This window comes from Stigmatopora nigra, chromosome 1 (assembly GCF_051989575.1).
Source record: "Stigmatopora nigra isolate UIUO_SnigA chromosome 1, RoL_Snig_1.1, whole genome shotgun sequence".
NCBI lineage: Eukaryota > Metazoa > Chordata > Actinopteri > Syngnathiformes > Syngnathidae > Stigmatopora > Stigmatopora nigra.
Window position 1 is genome coordinate 20,520,743 of NC_135508.1, and position 23,706 is coordinate 20,544,448.

The 23,706-nt window shown below is 42.0% G+C and overlaps 2 protein-coding genes across 8 annotated transcripts; both read left to right on the plus strand.

Moving 5' to 3' along the window:
* The first annotated feature begins 97 nt into the window (after positions 1 to 97).
* Positions 98 to 3,425, plus strand: LOC144205108 (carbohydrate sulfotransferase 10-like). 2 transcript variants are annotated; one of them, XM_077729335.1, is made up of 6 exons: positions 98 to 575; positions 1,140 to 1,241; positions 1,325 to 1,362; positions 1,861 to 2,068; positions 2,158 to 2,263; positions 2,844 to 3,425. In XM_077729335.1, the coding sequence occupies exons 2-6, from the start codon at positions 1,151 to 1,153 to the stop codon at positions 3,388 to 3,390; spliced, it is 990 nt and encodes a 329-aa protein (XP_077585461.1). In that variant the 5' UTR covers positions 98 to 575; positions 1,140 to 1,150; the 3' UTR covers positions 3,391 to 3,425. The 2 variants fall into 2 exon arrangements, with proteins under 2 accessions (XP_077585461.1, XP_077585376.1); XM_077729250.1 differs by lacking the exon at positions 98 to 575 and having other exon boundaries at positions 1,107 to 1,241.
* A 1,909-nt stretch (positions 3,426 to 5,334) lies between these two features.
* On the plus strand, positions 5,335 to 23,085 carry LOC144212152 (mitogen-activated protein kinase kinase kinase kinase 4-like). Of its 6 annotated transcripts, XM_077740237.1 has the most exons (32): positions 5,335 to 5,625; positions 5,934 to 5,999; positions 8,960 to 9,016; positions 9,705 to 9,830; positions 10,399 to 10,509; positions 11,767 to 11,857; positions 11,941 to 12,071; positions 12,151 to 12,205; positions 12,285 to 12,363; positions 12,811 to 12,986; positions 13,070 to 13,142; positions 13,212 to 13,422; positions 13,563 to 13,727; positions 14,541 to 14,627; positions 14,842 to 15,285; positions 15,712 to 15,864; positions 16,127 to 16,366; positions 16,543 to 16,634; positions 16,722 to 16,849; positions 16,953 to 17,047; positions 17,129 to 17,307; positions 17,389 to 17,518; positions 17,765 to 18,034; positions 19,625 to 19,742; positions 19,863 to 20,033; positions 20,104 to 20,247; positions 20,569 to 20,703; positions 20,775 to 20,875; positions 20,952 to 21,101; positions 21,166 to 21,325; positions 21,494 to 21,633; positions 21,706 to 23,085. In XM_077740237.1, exons 1-32 carry the CDS (start codon positions 5,569 to 5,571, stop codon positions 21,787 to 21,789), a joined length of 4,419 nt encoding a protein of 1,472 aa, XP_077596363.1. In that variant the 5' UTR covers positions 5,335 to 5,568; the 3' UTR covers positions 21,790 to 23,085. The 6 variants fall into 6 exon arrangements, with proteins under 6 accessions (XP_077596363.1, XP_077596279.1, XP_077595942.1 ...); XM_077740153.1 differs by having other exon boundaries at positions 21,494 to 23,085; XM_077739902.1 differs by lacking the exon at positions 14,842 to 15,285 and having other exon boundaries at positions 5,336 to 5,625.
* The last annotated feature ends 621 nt before the right edge of the window (positions 23,086 to 23,706 follow it).

A 23,706-nucleotide genomic window follows, 5' to 3' on the forward strand; every position in this document is an offset into this window, starting at 1 on the left:
TGATAGAGTTTTGTTGAACTCTTAAGAATTTTAGAGAGATTAATTGATTTGACGGTGTATTGAAGATTTACATGGAAGTAACAAAAACACTCCAGTTTTCTTCATCTTTGATGGATTAGCTGTGAATTCAACTGCAAGCAACAACTGCACGAAACTGCCAGACGAAACGCCGTAACGCAAGACAATGTGGCGGATACGATCATTTATATCAAAATAGAGTAAAGATAAACCGATTAAAAAAACATTTCACCAGATAACCCAACCGTTGAAGGTGAAATCCAGCATATCACAGTTGACTTGGTCTAAAAGAAGGTACATACACTAGTTACCTGGATTGGCCCCTAAATAGTTGCTGTAGAACTGCAATGAAGACAATTAAAGCCTCCTGAGCTGCAGACTAATGTATAGTGCTGCTGATATCATCATCGAAACTGTAGTAGTATTTTGAGTCTGTCTTCCTGCTTAACAAGTTTACCCAGGCTCAATTTCTCATTAGTTGTTGGAAATGTATGTATGTATGCACCTGTGCCTGTGTTACTGAGGCAAATGCAACTTAAAATTCAAGCCAACAGAAGGTAAGATGATCTGCTTTAAATACCTAAGTTTAACCTGGTTAGTTTGGCTCAATGTTTTAGGACAGACTTTTAATGTGTTACTCACCTACCACAAATTGTAAAGTAAAAAAAAAATCAGGGATTCAATAGTGTTATACAATCTTATCTCGATCAAATGTGTCTAACTTGGTGCGTTACCACAATCTTAAATGATGAACGTGTTTAATATTTAAAACTATAATAATTGCACACTTCTCGTGATTTGAGACAATATTCTAAGTTACGACATGCAAAGGAATGTAACCAAGTGACTTGACTACAAAACAAGAAAAGTCATTGAGGAAGCATGTTTTATAAATGTTTCTTTGAAAGATACCTTGTTTAACTTTGTTATTTCTAACACAAATAATACACTTTGAATAAAGGTTATATCATCCATTAATGAATAATGTTTTTCATATTGGATTAGATTGGATAACTTTATTCATCCCGTATTACACTTGCTTTGAATTTGATTAGTTAAAAATGAGGGTTTTTTTTGTTGTTATGGCCTTTCCTCCATGAATACATTTGAACCTATCCCAGAAAATTCAAGAATGCGGTTCCTGTGGCGTGTCGTGTCTTGCGGTTGGCTGCTGCTGATCCTCCTGATGATTGGCAGGTTTTTTAGCCTTAGAAATACAACAGGTGAGTTTTCATTTAAAAGCGAATCTGAATCGACAAATATAAAACAACAACTAACTACTCTTATGTTTCTATTTTCTTCTTAGAAATTGACTTTATAATCCCACATATTTCCCATAATGAGGTTTGTATGAGCTACTGTGCAGTGAGTTTAGAAGTTAAGACAATTATTGTTTAAATACTATTTTTTTGATGAGGAAAAAAAAATACATGGGTAGGGCCTTGTGATTGGCTGGCCACCGATTCAGTATGTCCCCCACCTGGGCTGGGATAGGCTCCAGCAGCTCCCGGACCCTTGTCAAAGCTAAGTGATACAGAAAATGAATGCATGAATACATGGGTGATATATAATTTTAGATATAATTTTAAAAAATACATTGTTTTGTGTTGCTCTTGAAAAGTCATTCAATCCATTACATGTGTTTCTTCTTTTAATTAAATTCAGATTTGTCATATTTTACAGGCAAATAAATATGTAGAAAATGCATTATACCGTAGTTTAACAGTTCACTTTGTTAGAGCCGCAGCAGTAACACCAATAATGTAGCAATTATGTGTAACATCATGATTGACAGAAATGAGGGCAGTTGAAAAAAAGGCAATTGTTTTGTACTGCTTTCAGACCATGAATGGTACTAATTGGCAAATGATGATTGATCAAAGGAGCCATATACTCACTACTGCATGCAAGAACAAAAAATATTGGGGTATCACCCATGTCTCCAAGTTGCCCTTGGACCACATCTTTGTCTCCGACCAACACAAAGTGTTGTTCTGCCAGACATCGGAAATGGGTGACAATGAATGGTATAAACTCATCGGTCCAAGTGGTAAGTAGTATATAAAGACACTTTCACCCAGGTATACTGCCCATCTCACTGCAGTTTGATGAATTATATTTGTTTTATATTGTTGTCAGGTGGGTTTCCGAATGTAAACGGAAACTCAGACAAACCTGTTCACGACCAGGTGAAGGACAACCTGCGCCAGCTCTCGTCCCTGACCTCCCAGGAAATAACAGACCGGTAAATCAAAGTGAACTTTCCGGTCAATATCATTGACATTAGTACATATTGTGAGGATTTGCACAAATACCAATAATGAAAACGTATTGCACACTTCCAATCAAAGTTGAGGGATTCTATTAATAGTTTTATAAAACCGGCTTGGGAGTGGGGGTGTGCGTTGGCTTCACATCTTTGGGGTCGAGGGTTTGATCCCAGGTGGGTCCTCACTGTGTGGAATTTACATGTTCTCCCTGGGCTTGCATGGTTTTTCTCCAGGTACTCTGGAGGCTGGTTGAATCTCTGGGAATAAGTGAGAGCGTGAATGAGTGACCGTTTCATTGTGCCTTGTGATTGGCTAGCCACCAATTCAGGGTTTCTGAAAAGAGCATCTCGAATCAGTGGCACATTGTGGCCTCTCACTGGCTGGTGGTGGTACTACGACAGATATTTTGTCTAAGCAGAGTAAGTGGTGATGGTTTTGTATAAGACAGCTGCCAATTTGTAATCCTTTTTGTGTGGTGTCACTCACTTTAAAAGCTGGATGTTATAGCTGTTAAAGTATTTTCAACAACGCATTCATGGGTGATGTGTTCCACAGATTGGAAAATTATTTCAAGTTTTTGATCGTGAGGAATCCATTGGAGCGTCTGATTTCCGTATTTGAGGACAAGTTTCTGTTTACCAAACCGTCTGAGCCTTGGTACAAGTACACCATCAGCACTGCCATCATCCGCAAATACCGCAAGGGCTTCCCTTATCTCTCTAATACTGGTTTACTCTTTAATGAATTTGTTCGTTACGTGGGGGACACGGAAGGCCGGCAATCCATAGACTGGTTGGTTGGCCCCCACATCAGTCACTGGGCAACTTACGTGGATTTGTGTGCACCGTGCGACATCCACTATGACTTTGTGAGCCACTTTGAGACGCTGGCCCAAGATGTCAACTACATTCTGAGCAGAGCAGGTAATGAGAACCAGGTGTCCTTTCCAAGCATCTCGCCTGGACTTGTACATCAAAACAAGACCAAGGTGCAGCGTTACTTCTCAGGAACCAGCAAGTGGGAGAACAGAGGGATATATGAACGTTATCAGGGGGACTTTGCCATATTTGGATACCCGGTACCTGAATTTCTATTGAACTGACATTAATAAAGAGGACATTCCTATTAGTATATATACACATGTCATGGTCATTTGTAATTGTTTGTCATTTCCAAAGGACAATCTAGGAAATATTTACTTCATTGTACTTTGAAAATGTGTCTGTAAGGAAGCTATTTTGCACGTACTTGATTGCAAAACTGTTGATTGAATGGCCAGCAGGGGTGTATACATCTATGAGTAATATTATGATTTCATTGTGCTGATTCAAGCACCATAGTAGAGGTAAGGTAGGGCTTCTACCCCTCTGGTAGTACGTATTCCTAAACTTAATATTCAATGGATTTACTGTTTGAGGATGGCATGGTGGACAAGTGGTTTGACTGTTTGCCTCACAGTTAGTTATAAGATCAAGAGTTCTTTCTCAGGCTCCAGCTTTCTTTTTGCAGTTTGCATAATTTCCCCATGCCTGCAAGGTTTTGCTATGTGTGTGTGAATGGTGGTTTGTATCATTGTGCCCTTTGGGTGTACCCAGTCTGCTGGCCTTGGTTAGTTGGGGTAGGCTCCAGCACCTTTGGGCCATTCGTGGAGATAGATGGCATGGAAAATGAATGAATGTTGCATATTGTGACAGTAGCTTGAACTCAGACATAGTGCAAATATTTTATGGTTCATCTTGGGTTTTTTTCCAGTTTTTTTAATCATCCAATCGCCTACATAGAAATTGAGATATAATCCAGACGCACATATTTTTTTCTAGAGTGATTAATATTTTATATTATCTATAGTACACTTTAGCATTTGAATGGCAATGGACCCAAATAAAATGTATACTATTCAAAAACAAGAGTTAAAAATGTTTGTTTTCCAATTTTGTTTTTAAAACCCCTGTTAAGATTTAGAAGTATTGGAGTTTCAATTTAGTCTTATCCTTCCAAGACTGTTTTTAATACCCGGGTTAGGATTTGAAATTAAGCTTTAACTCTTGGTTAAAGAGTCAAATACACATGTCAAGATCTCAAAATTATTTTGAATTAGGGTTATGTTTCAAGATAGTTTATAGGTTGAAATTAAGTTTTTTTAGTTTGTTTGGAGTCCCAGAAAAGGATTTCAAGATAAGATTATGGTTTTCAACTAGGATTTCAAATTTAGATTCGTATTCCAAAATCTGATTTCAAACCAGGGTCAAGGTTTTAAAATAGTGTTAGTTAGAACTCGGACACAATGCTGGGATTTTACTTTCTGTAAATCATACCTGGGCCTACATAGAAATCAGGATATAGTCCATAACTATTTATATTTCTGTACCGAAACTCTTACATTGTATTTTTAAAGATTGACCATAAATGGGATTGGATTTAATACTTATGTGATTGTTTACAAGTGTCAAGCTGTCCTGTCACCTATTTTCTGTAGTCATGTGAAGATCTACAAATGATTGCATGTAATTAGTATGTTCATTTCGACCCCCATTTGAACAAATATGGTGCTTGGCATGCACATTGAGCATCACTTCTGAGTCGCCTCACTTGCCACACCCAACATTAACAATGAAGTCTTTCGTTCGAATGAAGACACGCTTGTGCTCGGTTTGGACATTTTTTGTGGCCGAGTTGTAGTTCGGCTTCGCTCTTAAGTTTGCATTTTTTAAATAGTAGGATGAAAATGTTTTTTTTTCTCCATGAAAGACGTGCAGAGGCCCAAATATGAATTGACTGTTCCGGGGATCTAAATTGCGACAAGCGACATGGGCAAGAACAAATAAACGGAAACAGGCTCCATATATTTTCAGTGTAACACATTTCAAGGAACGTTGGAAGTAGCGGCTTGTTAAAAACTTGGAATTAAACTCTTTTATTGGATATTTAAACAAGAATGGTGAATTGTGGAAGTGTGAACATTTTTTATAACGGGAAGCCGGATTGCTATGAATTGAAACCTCGCTTCACAAACGAGCGGCTTTTACGTTGAAAATTTGCTAGCGGAAGTAAGTAACCCTGCTTGAGGGCAGCGGCTCCGGCGAGGGCGGCCAACAGGGAGTCCGCTGCTGCCACCTCAACATGGAGTAATCAGAGCCCAGCGGTCACTGCCGAAAGCGGACCCCAAGAGCGGAATACGTCTCGCCCCCCCATTTTTTAATCCACAAAAGTCCTTGCTGATGAGACACAAGTGGGCACTTTAGTCGGCGAAAAGGGAAACGCGGCCTTTTTTGGGTGAAAGATGGCGAACGACTCCCCAGCTAAAAGTCTAGTAGACATCGACTTGGCTTCACTGCGGGTGGGTGCTTCCGACTCGAGACTGTGTGTTTTTCCACAGTTTTCTTAGCTTGTATTCAACAAAGATCGACATGGGTGTTGTGACTAACGAAATCGGCCTTCTCAGTCTCCTTGTCTCGGGAGAAGCGGCGAAAACGAGCGCCGATCTGCCGCGAGGTGTTGCCTCTGTGTGCTTTTCCTTTGTTCCACATGTATTTGGCACATGAGGCTTAAGCAGGGCGCAACAGCTGGCTCATCGCGCACAATGCTCCTCGGAATAGCCGACATTTATTCGGATTAGTAATATTCTTTCCGTCTTTTCTCTTTCAGGACCCGGCTGGGATATTTGAATTGGTGGAGGTGGTTGGAAATGGCACCTACGGACAAGTATACAAGGTTGGTTGGAGGCGCAGTGCGTTCGCTGTCCTACAGGAGACAGATGATTACCAATGGCTTGTTTTCCTCCATTTTTACACCATTGGGCTCTTCCGTGAGAGCTCGACGTCTTATGTTTGCAAATGAAACCTTGCCGATGTAGAAACATCACACATCGCTTTTGTCTAGGAGCCAGTAGTCGGATCCCGAATTGGTGCTGTTATCTAACGCGAGCTTCAATTCACAGAGTGAATCAGACAGTCTGACATCACCCACCTGTCTGAAAAAAGTAGATGAGAATGCATGAATGACGAAAGAGTGCTCTCATTGCTGACTCATTTTTATTTTTTACTCTCATCGGAGCAAAGTCCAGTTGAGTGAAGGAATCTTACTCACTGGCAGTTCAATGGCTGGTGTCATGTTTCTCTTGTAGAAATGTACTGACTGTTATGAAGACGCGAGACATGAATATATGTTTGTTCCATCAACAATAACGATATGCACGCAAGAGCAATTTGGCTAAAGTTATAGTACTACAGATCTGAGTTTATAATTAGAAAATAATGCTGATGTATTATATCTGTTAACTGACAATGATCATCCCAATTAAAATGGATGGGACATACATACCAGTGGCAGCGTATGAGATGAGTCATATGTATACAATATATTGGTATATTCACATAGAGGCAGCAGTGACTACTGGAAAGTCAACCATAATGAGTGCAAATGAGAATTATATTTGTGATGGGAATGTAAAACACTCTTGCAAGGTGAAGTTGTGGTTCTAGCTAGCTAGCTAGATTGCTCCTCTACCTGATAAGACACCAGGAACCCAAATGACTTCGGGGGCTTAAACTACGTATTTCTTTGTAAATGTCATTTAAAATGAATAGACCCTCCAGTGAGCAGAGAAAATACTTGATCTGATCCACCCCTTTATAGTGCTGAAAATCTAGAGATTGGTGATTTGGCATGCCCAACCATAACTGGTCCAAATGGCAATAGCGGTTTGCCCAAGATATCGAGGCAACGGCCGTTTGAGTGGATGCATGGGGCGCTGTTGAGTTACAGTATAGTATTAAGGCAATTTATCCACTTGTTTGTTATTGGACTGCTTAGGGTGGGGAATTTGGGCAGGATGACCCACTACAGAATAATTGTTTCAGATTCTTTTGCCATATAATCTCAAACATTCACAAAAACAGTTTTTAAACTAATCGTAGGTCCTAAAGAATGAAAAAAATATTCATTAATATTTAGGTCTTTATGTATTGTACTAGAATTGAAAAGGCACCTAATAAGATTGTAGTGTATACAATATTTAATGCTCGCTAATAGTTGTTTGGTCATGTGACCAGTGATGGGGTGTGCTTTTCGGCGCAGGAGCTCAAGTGGCAGAAGAGCACCCCCCACTCCCCTCAGGAGTGTGGGCGGTTCTGCCTTAACAAGACTTTCTCCTTTTCTCAAAGTCAACAAACCGCTTTTTTTTCCTCCACATTTGGCAACAATGAAATGTTTACATTTCCCGTTCATTGCCGTTAATGAAGACTAGAATTGCTTGAATCTAATCTCTGTTGTTTATATTTTTTATTCAGAGGAAATGTTACATATGATGGAAAATGTTTTGTTTCAATTATACCCTGGTGGAGGAACATGCTCAGAACTAGAAAATGATCTTGAAGTAAAGTAACAGTGAGACATGTTCCCCTCCAAGATACTCCTTAGCTTCCTTATTTTTCTTCTCACTATCAACTAGTGTAAAACAGCTGGCATAGTCCACTATCTCAGGTTCCCTGACTCTGGATGGAAGAATTAAGACAGTGATGCATGACTGTGGATAATCTTACTGCAGGCGTTTTTGTCCTATTTCCATGACATGCTATTAATGGGAATGCAGAACACTAACATGCAAAACATGCATTATTTTCTCAGCCTATCAAGCTTACACATCTCTTTTTGGGTCATCTCCTCCCCTGGTGACCCTCAACCCAAGGGGTGTCACAAGACCCATGGCATTATCTGCATTGCTGAACCTATAGAGAAAAAAAATCACATTTTCTGCCTTGTCTTCTTTTGTCTATGCGGTTGTGTTGTTGTTAACACAAATTTAGAATTGATAGATAGGATTCACTCATGCATGCATTACCTGCCAATAAGATTTGTTTAAAGACGGTTGCCCTAATAAGAAGTATGTTTAAACGAGTCCTGTGTTGTGCTAATGCTACGTTTAGAATGAATGAGGACTGAAGTATTGTGGGACCTGATTACATAGAAAGTTCAGTGCAGGTCACGGGGATAGGCTCGGGTGAATGCTGGTCAGCGCCGACGAAGGGTTTGATGCGATGCGACACACGATACTCTGCTGTTCCACACTTTCTGTTGGCTCAGTAATATAACTTTAATAGAGACTTTCTTAACTTCAAGCAATTTGCATCACATAATGCAACTAAGAGACACATTGTTGTGGCTTTGCATCTCGTCTCAAAGCTCTCGGTTCCAAGGAAGGTCACATGCACATGGCTGATCTATTAGGGAAAAAAGTGCATTTACTCCCTGCTTGTGTTAACCAATACCAATCCTAAGGCAAGTTGAATGATGGTGTTGAGCCACTTTTGAATTTCCTGCAAAGTTGTTACTGAGGCACAGGGTAAAAAAAGGCATCAATTTTGATGAGTGTTTTTGAATTCTAGTGCCAATTGGTACCAGCAGCTTTTGCTTTGTATGTTAGCCAAGATGGCAATCTCATTATGCTAGCAGCTTCTCCTGGGATCACTGAGGCGTGGTTTCATGATGGAAGTGTCCCTCTCATCCATTTTTCCTACCTCCAAGCTTGTGTGTTTATTTTTGGAATGAAAATCAAACACTGGGCAATTTTGTGTTTGTCAGTTTGAATGGTTGTGTATGACATACTATTTTATAGTTGAGGGTTTGGTAAATTTTGTAAGATTTATGACACTGTATGCCATTTTTTTTCACAGGGAAGACATGTCAAGACCGGACAGCTGGCCGCCATCAAGGTCATGGATGTCACAGAGGTAAAACCTGATTCTTTGGGCTTATTACATTTGTTCAGCATTAAGAACTTAAGAAACATAAATCATGGACTTGTATGGATGTCTTATGGGTAATTTGCAACAGAATGGAGTTGGCAAGCTAGTTTCCGAAGTAGAATACTTTATACATTTGATGATTAGTCCTTGTTATGATGCCCTAGTTTTAGCTTTATTTACATAGAGATTTCTCACGGTCTTCTGTAATTAAAAGATTTCTCACGGTCTTCTATAATTAAAGAAAAGGATATTAATAGGCGTGGAGGACGAACAAAGAAACTTGCAAAGGAGACACCTTGTGACGTCACACTGCGACCAGTTTCAAAACTACCACAACAAATTCATTTAGATATGCGATGCAATCCCACTAAAAACATTGGACATTTGAACCAGGACGCACTTCCATTTCCACCCATCTTATGCATGAATCGTAACAACAAGTTTGTCTAATTAATGCAGTGCTCATACTGTGATGACATGTAGTAGTAATAATAATAATAAAAAGTTTAAGAATGAAATAATGTTTCCTGATTTTAGGGTAAATAAATACGATCTTTTATACCCAGATTACTCATCCTGAATTTGTGCCAATTTCAGGGGAAAACAATTGTTAGCTGTTTCATACAGTCATTTACTCTCTGTCTACCTAAATTGAATGTTTGTTTGTGTGTAGGATGAAGAGGAAGAAATTAAACTGGAGATTAACATGCTGAAGAAGTACTCCCACCACAGAAATATTGCCACCTATTACGGTGCTTTTATTAAAAAGAGTCCACCAGGACATGATGACCAGCTTTGGGTAAGTCATTTAGGCTTAGGCAAATTATAACGGGGGGGGGGGGGGGGGGGGGGACCTATGGCTTTTGATGGGTGCATATGGCTCTGCATTACATACTCTGAGGTAATTTATGGTAACCGCTTCTGAGAGAGCTGAGTCCCAAAGCACCAATAGGAGTGTCACATAGACATGAGCTCAAGTGCTGGTTTAATTATAATTTTCTTTTCATTAGACTCCTCTGCATGCGTGCTCCCATTGATACTCATTGATTAGCATTAGCATAACAATGTTGCCAAAATAACTTAGAGGCTATTTGTAGTTTAAAAGTGGTGAAATGAGAAAAAAAGCTCATTTTCATGTGATTTTACTTTTAAATTGTGGATATGGCTCCTGAAGATATAACATTTGAAAATATGAATTTGTTATGGCTCTCTCTGTCAAAAGATTCCTGACATCTGGCCTCAGGTGTAACACAAAATTGAAAATAATATTTATCCACATTATATTCCATCTTTAGATGACAGACCATCATATAGGGTTTATCAACTCATTATGGTTAACTTTTTTTTTAAAACATTTTTTTGTTTAGTTGGTGATGGAGTTCTGTGGAGCTGGTTCCATTACAGACCTAGTAAAAAATACAAAGGGAAACCAGCTGAAGGAAGACTGGATTGCCTACATCTCAAGGGAAATCCTCAGAGTAAGTACTCTTATTCATCTCATCTATCAAGCCTTTTCTGCAACATATTGTATTTAAGTTTAAATAAAGGTTGGTTAGTTTGGTATATGACACGCAAACGGTATCTTTGTGTTGTACAAGTAAATTGTTGATTAGGTGATAGATGCAGAGCTGCCAACTACCCCGGAATTTCCGGGGTTTACCTGCAAATGCAATGCAAAATCCGGGATCCCAGACAGCCTCTCTAAAAAAAATCCAAAGAAATTATCACTTTTTTTTAAGCAACCATTTCTCAAAAGTACCAAATTTCCAATTGAAATACCACAAAATTCACACCACTGCTACGGCTTCCAGCATCTTGATTCAACTGCACTGTAAACCGGAAATTCGGTAACACGAGTGCATTGTGAGTCATCTGTGTTGCAAGTTCTGACAAATGATTCATAAGGAAAGTAAGTATTATTAAGGCTGCCTAAACCACCAGTCTTTTGTTTTGAAACAAATCCTATCATTCCTGGGTTGTTCTATAGCAGAGGTCTCCAAACCGGTCCTCGAGGGCTGTTGTGTGTGCTGGTTTTTGTTTCAACCGATCCAACACAAATGATTTAACCAATGAGGTTTCTGCTGAAAAAAGAAGCACCTGTCTGCTGAAAACAGAAGCACCTGACTCCAATCCACCGATTGCACATCTAGAATACCAGATTGGTGGAAAGGTTTCCCCTTACAGGTTGGAACAAAATCCAGCACCCACTGTGGCCCTTTCTAGAATAGTTTGGGGACAACTGTTCTTAAGGAAGTAGAAATAAACAGCACTTATCAATATGCCTGCTCAGAATAAGCACAAAATGGAGGGTAATTTGTATGAAACTTCTAATAAGAAGCCCAAACACTCACAGAAGTATAGTGTTTCTTAATTGATGAAATATCCCATGTTGAAGCTGTCTCCAAATGGACTGACGTTTGCACAACATGCAAGTTGGACTTCAGCATGACACATGGTGGAATTAGTGACTGTAAAACGCACATGGAAGGACCCAAACACAAAGACGAAACTTATTTTCATTATGCTGTACTTTTTCAATAGTTTTCCAAAACACAATAGCTCATTTTATGTAAAAAAATGATAATAACAGTTTGATTAAATTTTATATTGATTTTGCGGGAATTGCATTCACTTGGGGAAATGAGACAAGAGTACTCCTGAACTGGGGTTGACGGAGGTCGGGAGCTCTGCTGATGTTTTCGATGGCGAGTTCATGTGCTGTCTGTCATTGGCAGGGTCTGGCTCACCTACATGCCCATCACGTCATCCACCGCGACATCAAAGGCCAGAATGTACTGTTGACTGAGAATGCTGAAGTCAAATTAGGTGAGCAGAAAACCTCCGCTGTTTGTTGAAAGCAGACCCTGCAGCCCTAAACTTATCAGTCAAACTATCCTAAATCCCCCTAGTGGACTTTGGTGTAAGTGCCCAGCTCGATCGGACCGTGGGCAGGAGAAACACTTTTATTGGTACCCCCTATTGGATGGCTCCTGAAGTCATCGCCTGCGACGAGAATCCCGACGCAACATACGACTACCGAGTAAGAAATGCATGTGGTGGTGGGTGATTGCGTAGGGTGAGGTAGGCGGTGACATTTTTTCTTATTTTTTTTTTTGCAGAGCGATCTATGGTCTTGCGGCATCACGGCAATTGAGATGGCTGAAGGAGCGCCACGTAAGGGCTTATCTTCTTGTCACCATCTTTGTGAAAGTGTAGGATTGCCTCTGATGTGTTATGATGTACCTACTTGCAGCTCTTTGTGATATGCATCCCATGAGAGCACTTTTCCTGATTCCACGGAACCCACCCCCAAGACTCAAATCCAAAAAATGGTGAGTTGCGTAGGTATTCTTGACTGAAAACTAAAGGTGTAACGGTTCATGAGGATGTATGTTTGGTGTGTTCGGTTCGCTACATTGGTGTACTGTCTCAATTTTGATCCAAAAATGAACTGAACAGATCCCTTCCAGAAACCGAACCAAAATTACATTTACTCTACCATTGACCCCCTTTTGAATACAGATGGTTTCATCTTCATCTGCAGAGTTTGGACTCATTTTGTCAAGGCAACAACACACTGATAGCTGTTAATAAATTACTCGCATCATGCATTGCGTAGTATTTGCCAACTTGTCTAGTTTTGATCGCCTGCTCACTGTCAGCAGTGAGTTTAGTGGCATTTCATAATTTGAATTGCGAGGGGTGTCACTAGAGCATCTTTGTAAATGAATTAAATTCCGCTTGTGCTCTCTGGGACTTTTTTTGGGTGGATGCTGCAGGTCCAAAAAGTTTTTCAGTTTCATTGAAAGCTGCCTGGTTAAGAACTACACGCAGCGACCGCCAACAGAACAGCTGCTGAAACATCCCTTCATTCGTGACCAGCCCAACGAGAGACAGGTTCGAATTCAGCTGAAAGACCACATCGATCGCACTAAAAAGAAGCGGGGCGAGAAAGGTCCATCTGTCTCCTCAATTCTGAAAAGAACATACTGTTATGTGACTTTTGTCCTGACTTTTTTGTATGTATCCTATGTACAGATGAGACTGAGTATGAGTATAGTGGCAGCGAAGAAGAGGAAGAGGATCCAGCGGAGCAGGAGGGAGAACCAAGGTTCGATTGCAGCACTATTCCTCCCTATGTGCCGTCAGTTAACACCTGTTAATATATGTCACGGTGTAGTTCCATTGTTAATGTGCCGGGCGAGTCGACACTGCGCCGCGACTTCATCCGCCTGCAGCAGGAGAACAAGGAGAGGTCGGAAGCACTTCGCCGCCAGCAACTCCTACAGGAGCAGCAGCTTCGCGAACAGGAAGAATACAAGCGACAACTGTTGGCCGAGAGGCAGAAACGTATTGAGCAGCAGAAGGAGCAACGGAGGCGCCTAGAGGAGGTTGGATTTATTAGCAGATCAAACACAACTCTAATCGAACTCTGAATGAGTTAAATGTGTAACCTATATCGGTACAAAAAAAAACCCCAAACAATTGTTTACTTGACAGCTAAATTTCATATTTTGTCTCGACACTGAAGCAACAGAGACGTGAGCGTGAGATGAGACGGCAGCAGGAGCGCGATCAGCGTCGGCGGGAGCAAGAGGAAAAGCGGCGCATGGAAGAGATGGATCGCAGGCGCAAAGAGGAGGAGGAGCGTCGACGTGCTGCTGAGGATGAGAAGAGGAGGAATGATCGTGAACAGGTCTGCTTTGTGACTTTAAGGCATATAGGCCTCAACCACAAAGTCTTGTTAATTCATTTACTGCAATTTGGGTCAATGAAATTAGTATTTTGTAAAACTGGGTTTTCACATATGGATATTTTGCTTTTAACTATGTTCTATGGTCGGTGTACACAAATGGGGTGGAATTCATTTCTTAATTGGCTGATCAGTGGAGGGCGCGGCATCCGTTGTAAATGCAGTATCCAAATAACTACTGGCTGAGAATTGACTTTTAAAATGGGAAAATATTGGCTTAGCCCTTTGTGAAGTACTTTATACTTTAATATCTATTGAAATATGTTAGAGCCATTTAATGAATATTTGATGTGGAACTCTTAGATAGTGCTCCTTTAAGCAGTCCTCATGACTGAGAAGCCAATAAGCTTTTAACAATGCAGGTCCAGTAAATTAGGTGGCCAAGAGCTGAACCAATAAGGAAGAGACCCCCCATGAACAACTATTATTTCCCTTTTTTTTTAATTACACTTTTCTTAACTTGATTTAGGATGTGATTTTCTTTGCCATTAGGTAACTTACCTAGTCATGTTTTCAGAAAATCATGTTTTTATTTACAATGTTGATTATTTTAAGATTAGATTTAAATTTTAGTTCATCCCAAAGTAAAAAAAAAAGTATGTAATCCTGCACATAAAACAAGTCTAAAAAAATAGAATTAGGACCTTGGTATCATTCGAATCATGCTAAAGCATGCATTAAGAGCTGCAAATTAATATACAACAAATAGGTTAAACATGATGATGAATTGTAACTTTCAGTACTATGCTTTGATAGGAGTATATCCGGCGTCAACTAGAGGAAGAGCAGCGACATCTGGAGATGCTACAAGAGCAGCTCCTGCGTGAACAGGCCATGTTACTGGTCAGTCACACAACCACTTATCCTTAAACGCGTGGTGTCTTTTTTGTTAGTCTTGTCACATTTCGTCATTTAAACGGACTGCAGGTCTTTCTCTAATGTTTTAGAGGGAGGCAGGTGGGTTTGGGGCCATTGGCGTTAAGGAATTAGACTGTAGAAGTTGTTTTTGCCGCAAATGTGAAGCGACAGCCTTGAATCCCCCCTGAATTTGTATTAGGAATTCAAATGGCGTGAGTTGGAGGAACAGCGCAAGGCCGAGCGGCTTCACAAGCAGCTGCAGCAAGAACAGCTGCTGTCACTCCAGCGTTCATCTCGTCAGCAACAGAGTGACGAGGCCAAACTCCCCTCAGACACTAGTAAACTGCTGAAGACCACCCTGCCCCCAGACAAAATCCTTACACTCACGCCACAAGCGGTGGTACTCAACAGTGCCGTAGCAGTATTGAGAGACGCCGCTGCAAACTCTGGAGCGCCTCAGGAGATAAACCCAGAAGGTGTTAAAGTTCAGGGCACTCTGAAAAAAGACCAGGAGATTGTCAGCCTCAGGCTGGCCTCCTGTACTACCAGTCCCCTTCGTCCAGAGACCCCCATCCAAACGACACCTCCTAAGGGAGAACATGCTAAGATGCTCAGTCCTCCTCCTCCTCAGCCTATTAGAGAGGTGAACCCACTCATTGACTCTGGCTACCCTGCCGCCTGCTTTTTCCATCTTCTCGCTTTGTATTTACTCTTCCACCTTGACCACAGCGCCGGAGATTGCGCTGCCAATACAAAGTTCCTTTCCAAATTCATGATGAGGAGTTATGGCTGCACTGCCAATGTGAATTGGGAAGCTGCATGTAAATGGCCAAAGCCAAAATTAGCATGCAACAGTCGACCAGTGAGGCACGTTTGTATTAACAACAATCTTTACTCCCCTTTCAGTATTCAATTTTTGACACAATCTATTTTTACCTGTATGTCTGAGAAGCTTCAAGCATGACTTGTCGGTTGTCTCTGTAGGCAGTGGAAAAAGTGTTGGGACTTTCGACCTTGTTTCCCCGTTTCCCGGGCTGGTGTCAATGTTTGTCTCGTTGTTCATCCGCAGGCTGATGAGCGGTATCGTAAAAATATTCAGGGCTCTCCTCAGACTGGCCCTCCTCCCAAGCAACCTCCCCTGCCTCCTCGCTCTGCGGAACCCTTCTCCAACGGCAGCAGCTCAGCTGAGGCCTCTGCTATGCAAAGGCCCATGGAGCCTCAGGTAACCAGTATTCAAAGGCCTGCACCGCATTTTAGACTACACCTGAAATCGCGCACCTATTTGGACTTGCGTGGAAAATCCGGTTTGTTTAGGAGTATGTAAGTAAAAATGTTGGACCAAAGTACATTTCGTCCGGACCAAAGCAAGCGAACAATGGACTTGTGCGAATACGCCTTTTTTTGTTTTTTGTTTTGCATGCATGTAACCCACTCATCTTCCCTCATTTCTTACTTTGTTCCTCATCCACCCTCACTCCATAAAGGTCCAGTGGTCCCACCTTGCCGCTTTAAAGAGCAGCAACAACGCCGCTCCCTCTCCTCCTCCTCCTCCACCCGTGGTCTCCCGTTCCCAGTCCTTCAGTGAGCCTGGTGGTGTTACTACTAGCTTTGCACAACTTCACCTACGCTCCCAGGATCCCCACCACCCATCACCTGCACGCACTGACCCCCAGCCCCAACCTCCCCTCCACCAGCCCCATCCCAGTGATGAAGTGCCACCCAAGGTAAGGAGTTGTAGAGGCCCACCTTTTTCCCCTAGTGCATTTCCTTAAGTATCCTCACTCATATCTGTCTGTCATTAAAGGTACAATACATGTAAAATGGTTTAGAAGACTAGAAAAAGACGTGAACGTTTACTTGACGGTTTAACAGGAGAAAAAATATTGTACAACTCGTCCAGGTACCCGTAAGGACAACGTCCCGATCGCCAGTCCTCTCGCGTCGTGAATCTCCACTGCCGTTGCAGCCTGCTGGCCAGAGGAACGCATCAGGGTGAGTGGACAAGTTGTTTGAGCAAATAAATGGTGACAATTTGAAGTGGTATTGTGTGTGATTTAAAAGCACTCTTCTCTCGGGCAGCAATGTGGAGCAGCGCCCCCTCTGGGACCGTGTGGAGAAGCTGCAGCCTCGACCTGGCAGCGGGAGTTCCTCTGGCTCCTCCAACTCCGGCTCCCAGGCCAGTTCCGGGGACCGCTTCCGGCCACGCTGTGAGTTTTGTGGCAGTGTCCTCGCCTATTTCCTATTTGTTTGCCAACTCTCAAACCCAACAAACATTTTTGTAATCTCATTTCCTCTTTTGACCCTACCAAGCATCTTCCAAATCTGAAGGATCACCTCTCCAGCGCCCCGAGAATGTTCACAAAAAAACGGATGAAAAGATCTTGGCCAGACCTACTCGACCCGCAGTAAGTGTTGTAATATTTCACATTTTCTGCTCATTCACCTGCTGTGGCCTCTCATAAATGTTCTCACTCACTACTCTTTAGGACCTGACAGCCCTCGCCAGGGAACTTCGCGCAGTGGATGATGTGCGACCTCCCCACAAGGTGACCGACTACTCTTCCTCAAGTGAAGATTCTGGCACCACTGATGAGGAGGACGATGAGGAAGTAGACCAGGAGGCGGGAGAGGAGTCTACATCGGGAGCTGAGGACTCCCGTTCTGGGTTGGTAGAAACTATTCTTCTTTGTATTGACTTTGTATAGTCCGTGTTTGATGTTAAAATGATTTTGATTGTGCCCATCAGGTCTTCTCATGGCTTCCACAGGAGGCTGAGCAATGGAGAGAGCGGGTCTGCCAAAACCATGCTTGTTGAAGACTCTGAAAGTAGTCAAGCCACCACACCATCTAAGGACGGCACGCTGGTCATCAGACAGGTAGGTAGCACAGTGCATAGAACCTCCTTTGTGCACACTATCGAGTCAAAAGAAAACACCGGCACAGTGGGGGTTTCATGTCCAATCGTACAGCGTTGCACCCCAATTTTCTTTGAAATGAACATTAGTGTATTATCATGCTTTTTTGTTGTTGGAAGAAGAGGATCTTAAAAACACAAGACTACAGAGTGCATCATCTTAACTCCTGTTCACTAGAGCCAAAAGTGTGCCTGTTCTTGCTTGCAGAGCACCGCTGACATTAAGCGGTTGGTCAATCTCTCCTCCTCTTCCCCACCCGCTGCCTCTTACGGCCAGCCCCAAACCCCCAGCCACAGCCTCCAAGAGAAAAATGGCTTCACTGGCTACATTCGCCACCTACCAGACCTTATCCAGCAGAGCCATCACTCCCCTTCCTCTTCCACATCCATGCTTTCCTCCTCCTTCTCATCACCTTCTAGCAATGCCAGTCTGGCCATGTCCCCATTGAATCCCCTGGACAAGCTTGTTGTCGTCGAGGTACGTTGCCCTCCCTCGGCTGAGGCCGACAATGGCGGGAATGGTCTGCAGGGAGTTCAGGCTCGTAAACCGAGGCAGCCAGTTGATTTAGCTTCTATTCACTTAGATTGCCAGCCCAGCATTGGTACAATTGTTTTTTTCCCCTAGCAGCTAAACTGAACTACAGTGGAACCTTTAACCTCAACGTACAAAAAGCAGTAAGATTGGGTTACGGCAGAGCCTCTGTAGGCAAATGGAATCACTTTCAGCCGGCCGGTCAGCCCCACTATTTTTTTCCGTAGGAAATTATGAGAATAGAAAGTCCAACTCCGGCTCTGGTTCAACCAATACCATTGACAAAAATATTTTCTTGTCATGTAAAAATAGAAGGCGTCTCGGACAACAACAGATGTCCAATCCAATTCATTCAGGAGAAGCTAGCAGCCAATGAGTTGAGTAAATAGAAACACAACTTTAGCATTAACTTTAATGTAGAAAGAAGGAGGCTTAATGTGAAGGCTGATTCATGTTGCAGATGCAAGTACAAATTAAATGTACAATTGCATTGACTGTCATAAGTCATATGTGCTGCATTTATCCTCTATTTTAACTTGAACGTCAAATAATGATGCATTCATCAGTTCAGTCATGCTGGACAAATCTTGGATTCTTAATACGAGTCGGCTTACTTTGGATTACCTCCATATTATTACAATTGTCATTGTTTTATACAGCAAGTGTGGAGGTTGGTCATCAACAAGGTCGGTGCATTGAACTTAGGGGTTCCACTGTATTTGCTCTTAATTATTTTTTTTTTTAGTACATGAAATATCTAGTGTGAGCCTGTACAACACCTGTAGTACCTTCCTGGTTGTTGGGTCAGGCAGATGTGCTTTCTCTGACTCCATTGTGCTGCTTCACTCTGGCTCTCCTCTTGCTCCTTGGCTTAGCTGACACCTCCCACTAACATGGCTGCGTCCTGGGGGTAGAACACGTTCATAGCATGGGGTGAACCCCACTGGAGCTTGGGGTCAACTAACAAGCAAGCGTCTCTGCATTGCATTGTACTCGTAGGTGCTACTACTGCCTCAATTCAGATGCATCTTGGTGATGGATTTAGGATCCTCTTCTGTCAACATTACACAACAGCCATTATTATACTACCATTCAATTGATCTTTTCTGCTCCTGTTTGTTTTTCTTTTTCTGCATTTACTAACTTCAAGGTTGTATTTAACTCCAGCTACATGTTTTGTAATACCGGTGTGTCTCAACAAAAATATTTTCTTGGAAACACAAACCATTGTGCGCTGAGGGTTGTAGTTTCTGACTGTATTGGCATATCCCATTTTGAGTTTACTCACAGTTAAAATGAGATCGGAATATAAACCTCAATAATAACAAACACATTTTTTTAGTAATTGCTTCAATATTGTTAATAGAATAGTACAGAGTAAAGTAAAGATGCCGGTCTTTGTTAGGTTTAATAGAGAAGATCGGCCTCAATAAATAACAAGATAGCCCGGCAGCACCATGACCTTAACTGTATTGCAGTCCTCCCTTAAGCTGCAGTTGAGTACAAACATGTCCTTATTTTTGCCCTCTTGCACAGAGCCAGTCAGAGAGCAATTCTATGTCCAAACACAAGTCATCCTCCTCCTTTACTCCCTTTATCGACCCACGCTTGCTCCAGATTTCCCCCTCCAGTGGAAGTTCCCTCAACAACATGGGTAAGTCATACATCTGCTGTTTAGTAGGCAAATTACATAGTCAAAGTGCAGGGTATGCTTTTTGTTCACAATTGTTGAATAGTGTGAAGTGGGAAAAAATCTTGCACTGTCCGCCCACAGCTGATTTCGGTCGGGATATCCGTCTGGCCGATCCGCTAAGGTCTGACCCGTCCCGAAAAGGCTCTGTGGTCAATGTCAATCCTGTCAACACACGCCCGCCAAGTGACACACCAGAGATCCGCAAATACAAGAAGAGGTTCAACTCTGAAATCCTATGCGCAGCCCTCTGGGGTAAGTGTTTGTAACTAATTTCATCATACACTCTGAGACAAGAGCCCCAACGTTACACTTGTAACTCCAGGGGTCAACCTGCTGGTGGGCACGGAGAGCGGCCTGATGCTGCTGGACCGAAGCGGTCAAGGGAAGGTCTACCCGCTCATCAACCGGCGCCGTATCCAGCAGATGGATGTCCTTGAGGGGCTTAACGTTTTAGTTACCATTTCAGGTACCAGCATTGAACTCATAAAGATTTATTTATTATTATTTAAACTGACATCACAATTTTTGCTACAACCCAACAAGAGCCTTCAGCCAATTTAGCTGTCTATACATTGCTACATTCCTGTGTGTGGCTCCAGTTTTTTTTTACCTAGGTCTACAATGTCTTGTGTGTCTTGTCTGTCTTGCTACTGCAACCAAGAAATTTCCCTAATACTGGATGAAGTAAAGTTCTCATCTAAATGTAGACCTTAGTAGGGGAAAAGTGTGGTGATGTCACATGAAAAATCTTTATTGAGGAAAGATGGCTGGTTTGTTCTATTCCCAGGCAAAAAGAACAAGCTGAGAGTTTATTACCTATCATGGCTTCGGAACAAGATTTTACATAATGACCCGGAGGTAGAGAAAAAGCAAGGTTGGGTTAATGTGGGAGACCTGGAAGGCTGCGTCCACTACAACGTCGGTACGTGAACCCCCCCTTGCCGACGAGACCAAGATTTGTGTCCTCATTTTAACTAAATATCTATGTTTCAGTAAAATATGAGCGGATTAAATTCTTGGTGCTGGCCTTAAAGAACTCGGTGGAGGTTTATGCTTGGGCGCCTAAACCGTACCACAAGTTCATGGCTTTCAAGGTGAGCAGGCAGAGAATGTGGGCTGCTTCTTGTCATTTGATGCCCAAGCGATAACACAATCCTTGTTTGTTTTCAGTCCTTTGGCGACTTGGCGCATAAGCCTTTACTGGTGGACTTGACTGTAGAGGAAGGTCAGAGGTTAAAGGTCATCTATGGCTCCTGCTCAGGCTTCCATGCTGTGGATGTGGACTCTGGCGCAGTCTACGACATTTACCTGCCCACTCATGTAAATGACATGCTCAGTTGTTGGACTTGCCCTCCCTAAATCGTCTATCGTTCACCTTTTTTAGATCCAGACTAGCATTCAGTGTCACGCCATCATCATCCTGCCCAACACTGACGGAATAGAGCTGCTCGTCTGCTACGAGGACGAGGGTGTCTACGTTAATACTTACGGGCGCATCACCAAGGACGTGGTGCTGCAGTGGGGGGAAATGCCAACTTCAGTGGGTAAGTGGTTTAACAATGACAGCCAATAGGCAAATGTTCTGGTGACATTCAATCACTGGCAAAGTTTTGAGATGACTTGCAATTAAAAGGATTTCATTTTTTTTCAACTGGTAATTCTTTATTTTATTCATTATTCTTAACACAGTTCTCTTTTCTCTTTGTACGAAGCCTACATTAGGTCGAACCAGATCATGGGATGGGGTGAAAAGGCCATTGAAATTCGCTCAGTGGAGACTGGGCATCTCGATGGCGTATTTATGCACAAAAGAGCGCAGAGACTCAAGTTCCTGTGTGAAAGAAATGACAAGGTCGGTCCTTTGTCTACGCAAATTCAGGAGGACTCGACAGACAAAATCCAAACTGATGTCTTTGCTCTACAGGTCTTCTTTGCCTCTGTGCGGGCTGGAGGTGCCAGCCAGGTGTACTTCATGACCCTAGGACGCACCTCTCTCATGAGCTGGTAGCCGAGATAGCAAGGCGGCTATGCGGCGGTGACCAACGGTGACTACTGTGACCAATAAGACATTCGCGCTTTCTTACACGTCGGGCGTCATTAATAGCCAGCGGCGGGTGGGCGTTGCGTTTTGAAAGTGTGCGTGTTACTAAACTATATTCCGACCGAAAATCCCCTGAGGCAAACTTCCCCCCGCCCTTTTTGACCTTTGTGGAATGTCTACATCTTTGTTTGTCCTCGAGCAACCTCACATCTTGTGCGTGGGCACAAGGGCGGTGCAGAAAACAGAGGAGTAACCACGAAAACGCCAACTGTTTGTTGCCGTTTTTAGTTCAGGTGGCACGAGCTCCTCCACCAATGGAAAATTAAACACTTTAATGCCTTCGTTATTACACGTTGAAGGACCTCGGTAACGATAACAACAGGGTACAGGATTACCAACTCTTAGTTTTAGAGCATGCTGCCAAGCAAGTTGCATTTGGTCCAAAGTTGCCCAGTAGCTCAGACTTCTCATACACTGTATATTTTCTTTTTGATTGCTGCACGTGAATAGCAGGAAGGTTTTGCCGTTGCAAAAACACGGACCCAAAATGTATATTCGCCGTTTGGTGGGTGGTTCCTTTTCAGGCAGAGGCTAAACTGTGAATTAGATTTCAGTAGATTTACAAGTGACCAGAAAATAACAAAACTTCTGACAGGATATGAGCGAGTGCCATTCTAAGCTCATGTGAAGTTCAGGTTGCCATAAGTAACGTCTCTCGTGGAATACAACTGCTGAAAATTCTGGTTCTATGAAGCAAAACAAAAATATTGAAGGAAGGCTTTAGTGAGAACCAATGACATGATGTTAATGGACCTTAATTTAACCATTTTTTTAATCTTACGTCTTTTTTCTTAACACCCCCCCCCCCCCCCCCCCATCTCATTTAATATTACACAGTTGCTGTCATTTATCACCTAACTTCATAATAGCCACATTCTACAGCCGTGTTTGTGGTTGTAAATGTTTACATTTTCTGCATTCCCCCTCGGACTCCACTGTCCATCTTGTGTGGCAAAAATGGGGTTTGACTTGCAGCCGTGTATGAAAACATCAGAATGATGGTAACAAAAAACAATTGGCATATTTTTAACCTGCGCTTAGTTTTTAGTCTTTGTCATGGGATCCTTTCAGATAACTATGCGACTGCTGTGTTTTTATATATAGAAATTTACACATTATGTGGAAGATGTTTACAAAAGTCATTGTTTTGTCAAACCAATGTGCATCAATATGAATATTTATGGATAAATTGAGGGCAGTTTACTGTTTTTGTATTCCTTTTTGTACTATCATTTCCAATTTCATGTACAGGAGAAGAAACTGCTCACACAATGAATACCACAAATCCAGAGGTTGATGATTCTTCTGCATTCTGCATTCTGTGAGCTCATGTGCCATGAGCGGTGTGGATTCAATTTCTTTTTCCCAGACTTTTTTTTTTTTATTTGCCTCTTTAATTTATGTCCTTTGTGTGTTTTATGGGAATTACTCTTATTTCCAGAAGGTCCTTTCCGTTGAATAAATCAACATTTACATTGTTTAGTTGGAATTTTTTCCCCCCTACCCCATTATTAATTTACATCTTATGCAGTCAAGTTTAAAGAGACAGACAATGCCTAATATAATTGCATTGTTTACTCAATGTATTAAAGTATGACAATTTAAACATTTCTTGACCACTGATCATGTAGGAATTGGTGTTTAAAACCATTGTTTGGGTAATAAGGCCTATCGGTAAAATGCCTGCCCCATGTGGGTGGGCATTACCTGGAAATACTGGACTTTATTTCCAATTTTCTTTCATTCTAAGTCATTGGAAACATATTTTTTTTCTCTTTAATCAAGATTTTTTTTTGCTCTAATCAGTTCCTGACAAAGTATAAT

Bases quoted from the DNA above. Each gene is read 5' to 3' on its own strand.
- LOC144205108 (XM_077729250.1), top strand. From the start codon at position 1,115: ATGAATACATTTGAACCTATCCCAGAAAATTCAAGAATGCGGTTCCTG. The intron at 1,363-1,860 runs GTTTGTATGAGC...TACTGCTTTCAG, and splicing joins CACATATTTCCCATAATGAG to ACCATGAATGGTACTAATTG. The intron at 2,069-2,157 runs GTAAGTAGTATA...TATTGTTGTCAG, and splicing joins TAAACTCATCGGTCCAAGTG to GTGGGTTTCCGAATGTAAAC.
- LOC144212152 (XM_077740153.1), top strand. From the start codon at position 5,569: ATGGCGAACGACTCCCCAGCTAAAAGTCTAGTAGACATCGACTTGGCT. The intron at 6,000-8,959 runs GTTGGTTGGAGG...TTTTTTTCACAG, and splicing joins CCTACGGACAAGTATACAAG to GGAAGACATGTCAAGACCGG. The intron at 12,206-12,284 runs GTAAGGGCTTAT...ACCTACTTGCAG, and splicing joins GATGGCTGAAGGAGCGCCAC to CTCTTTGTGATATGCATCCC.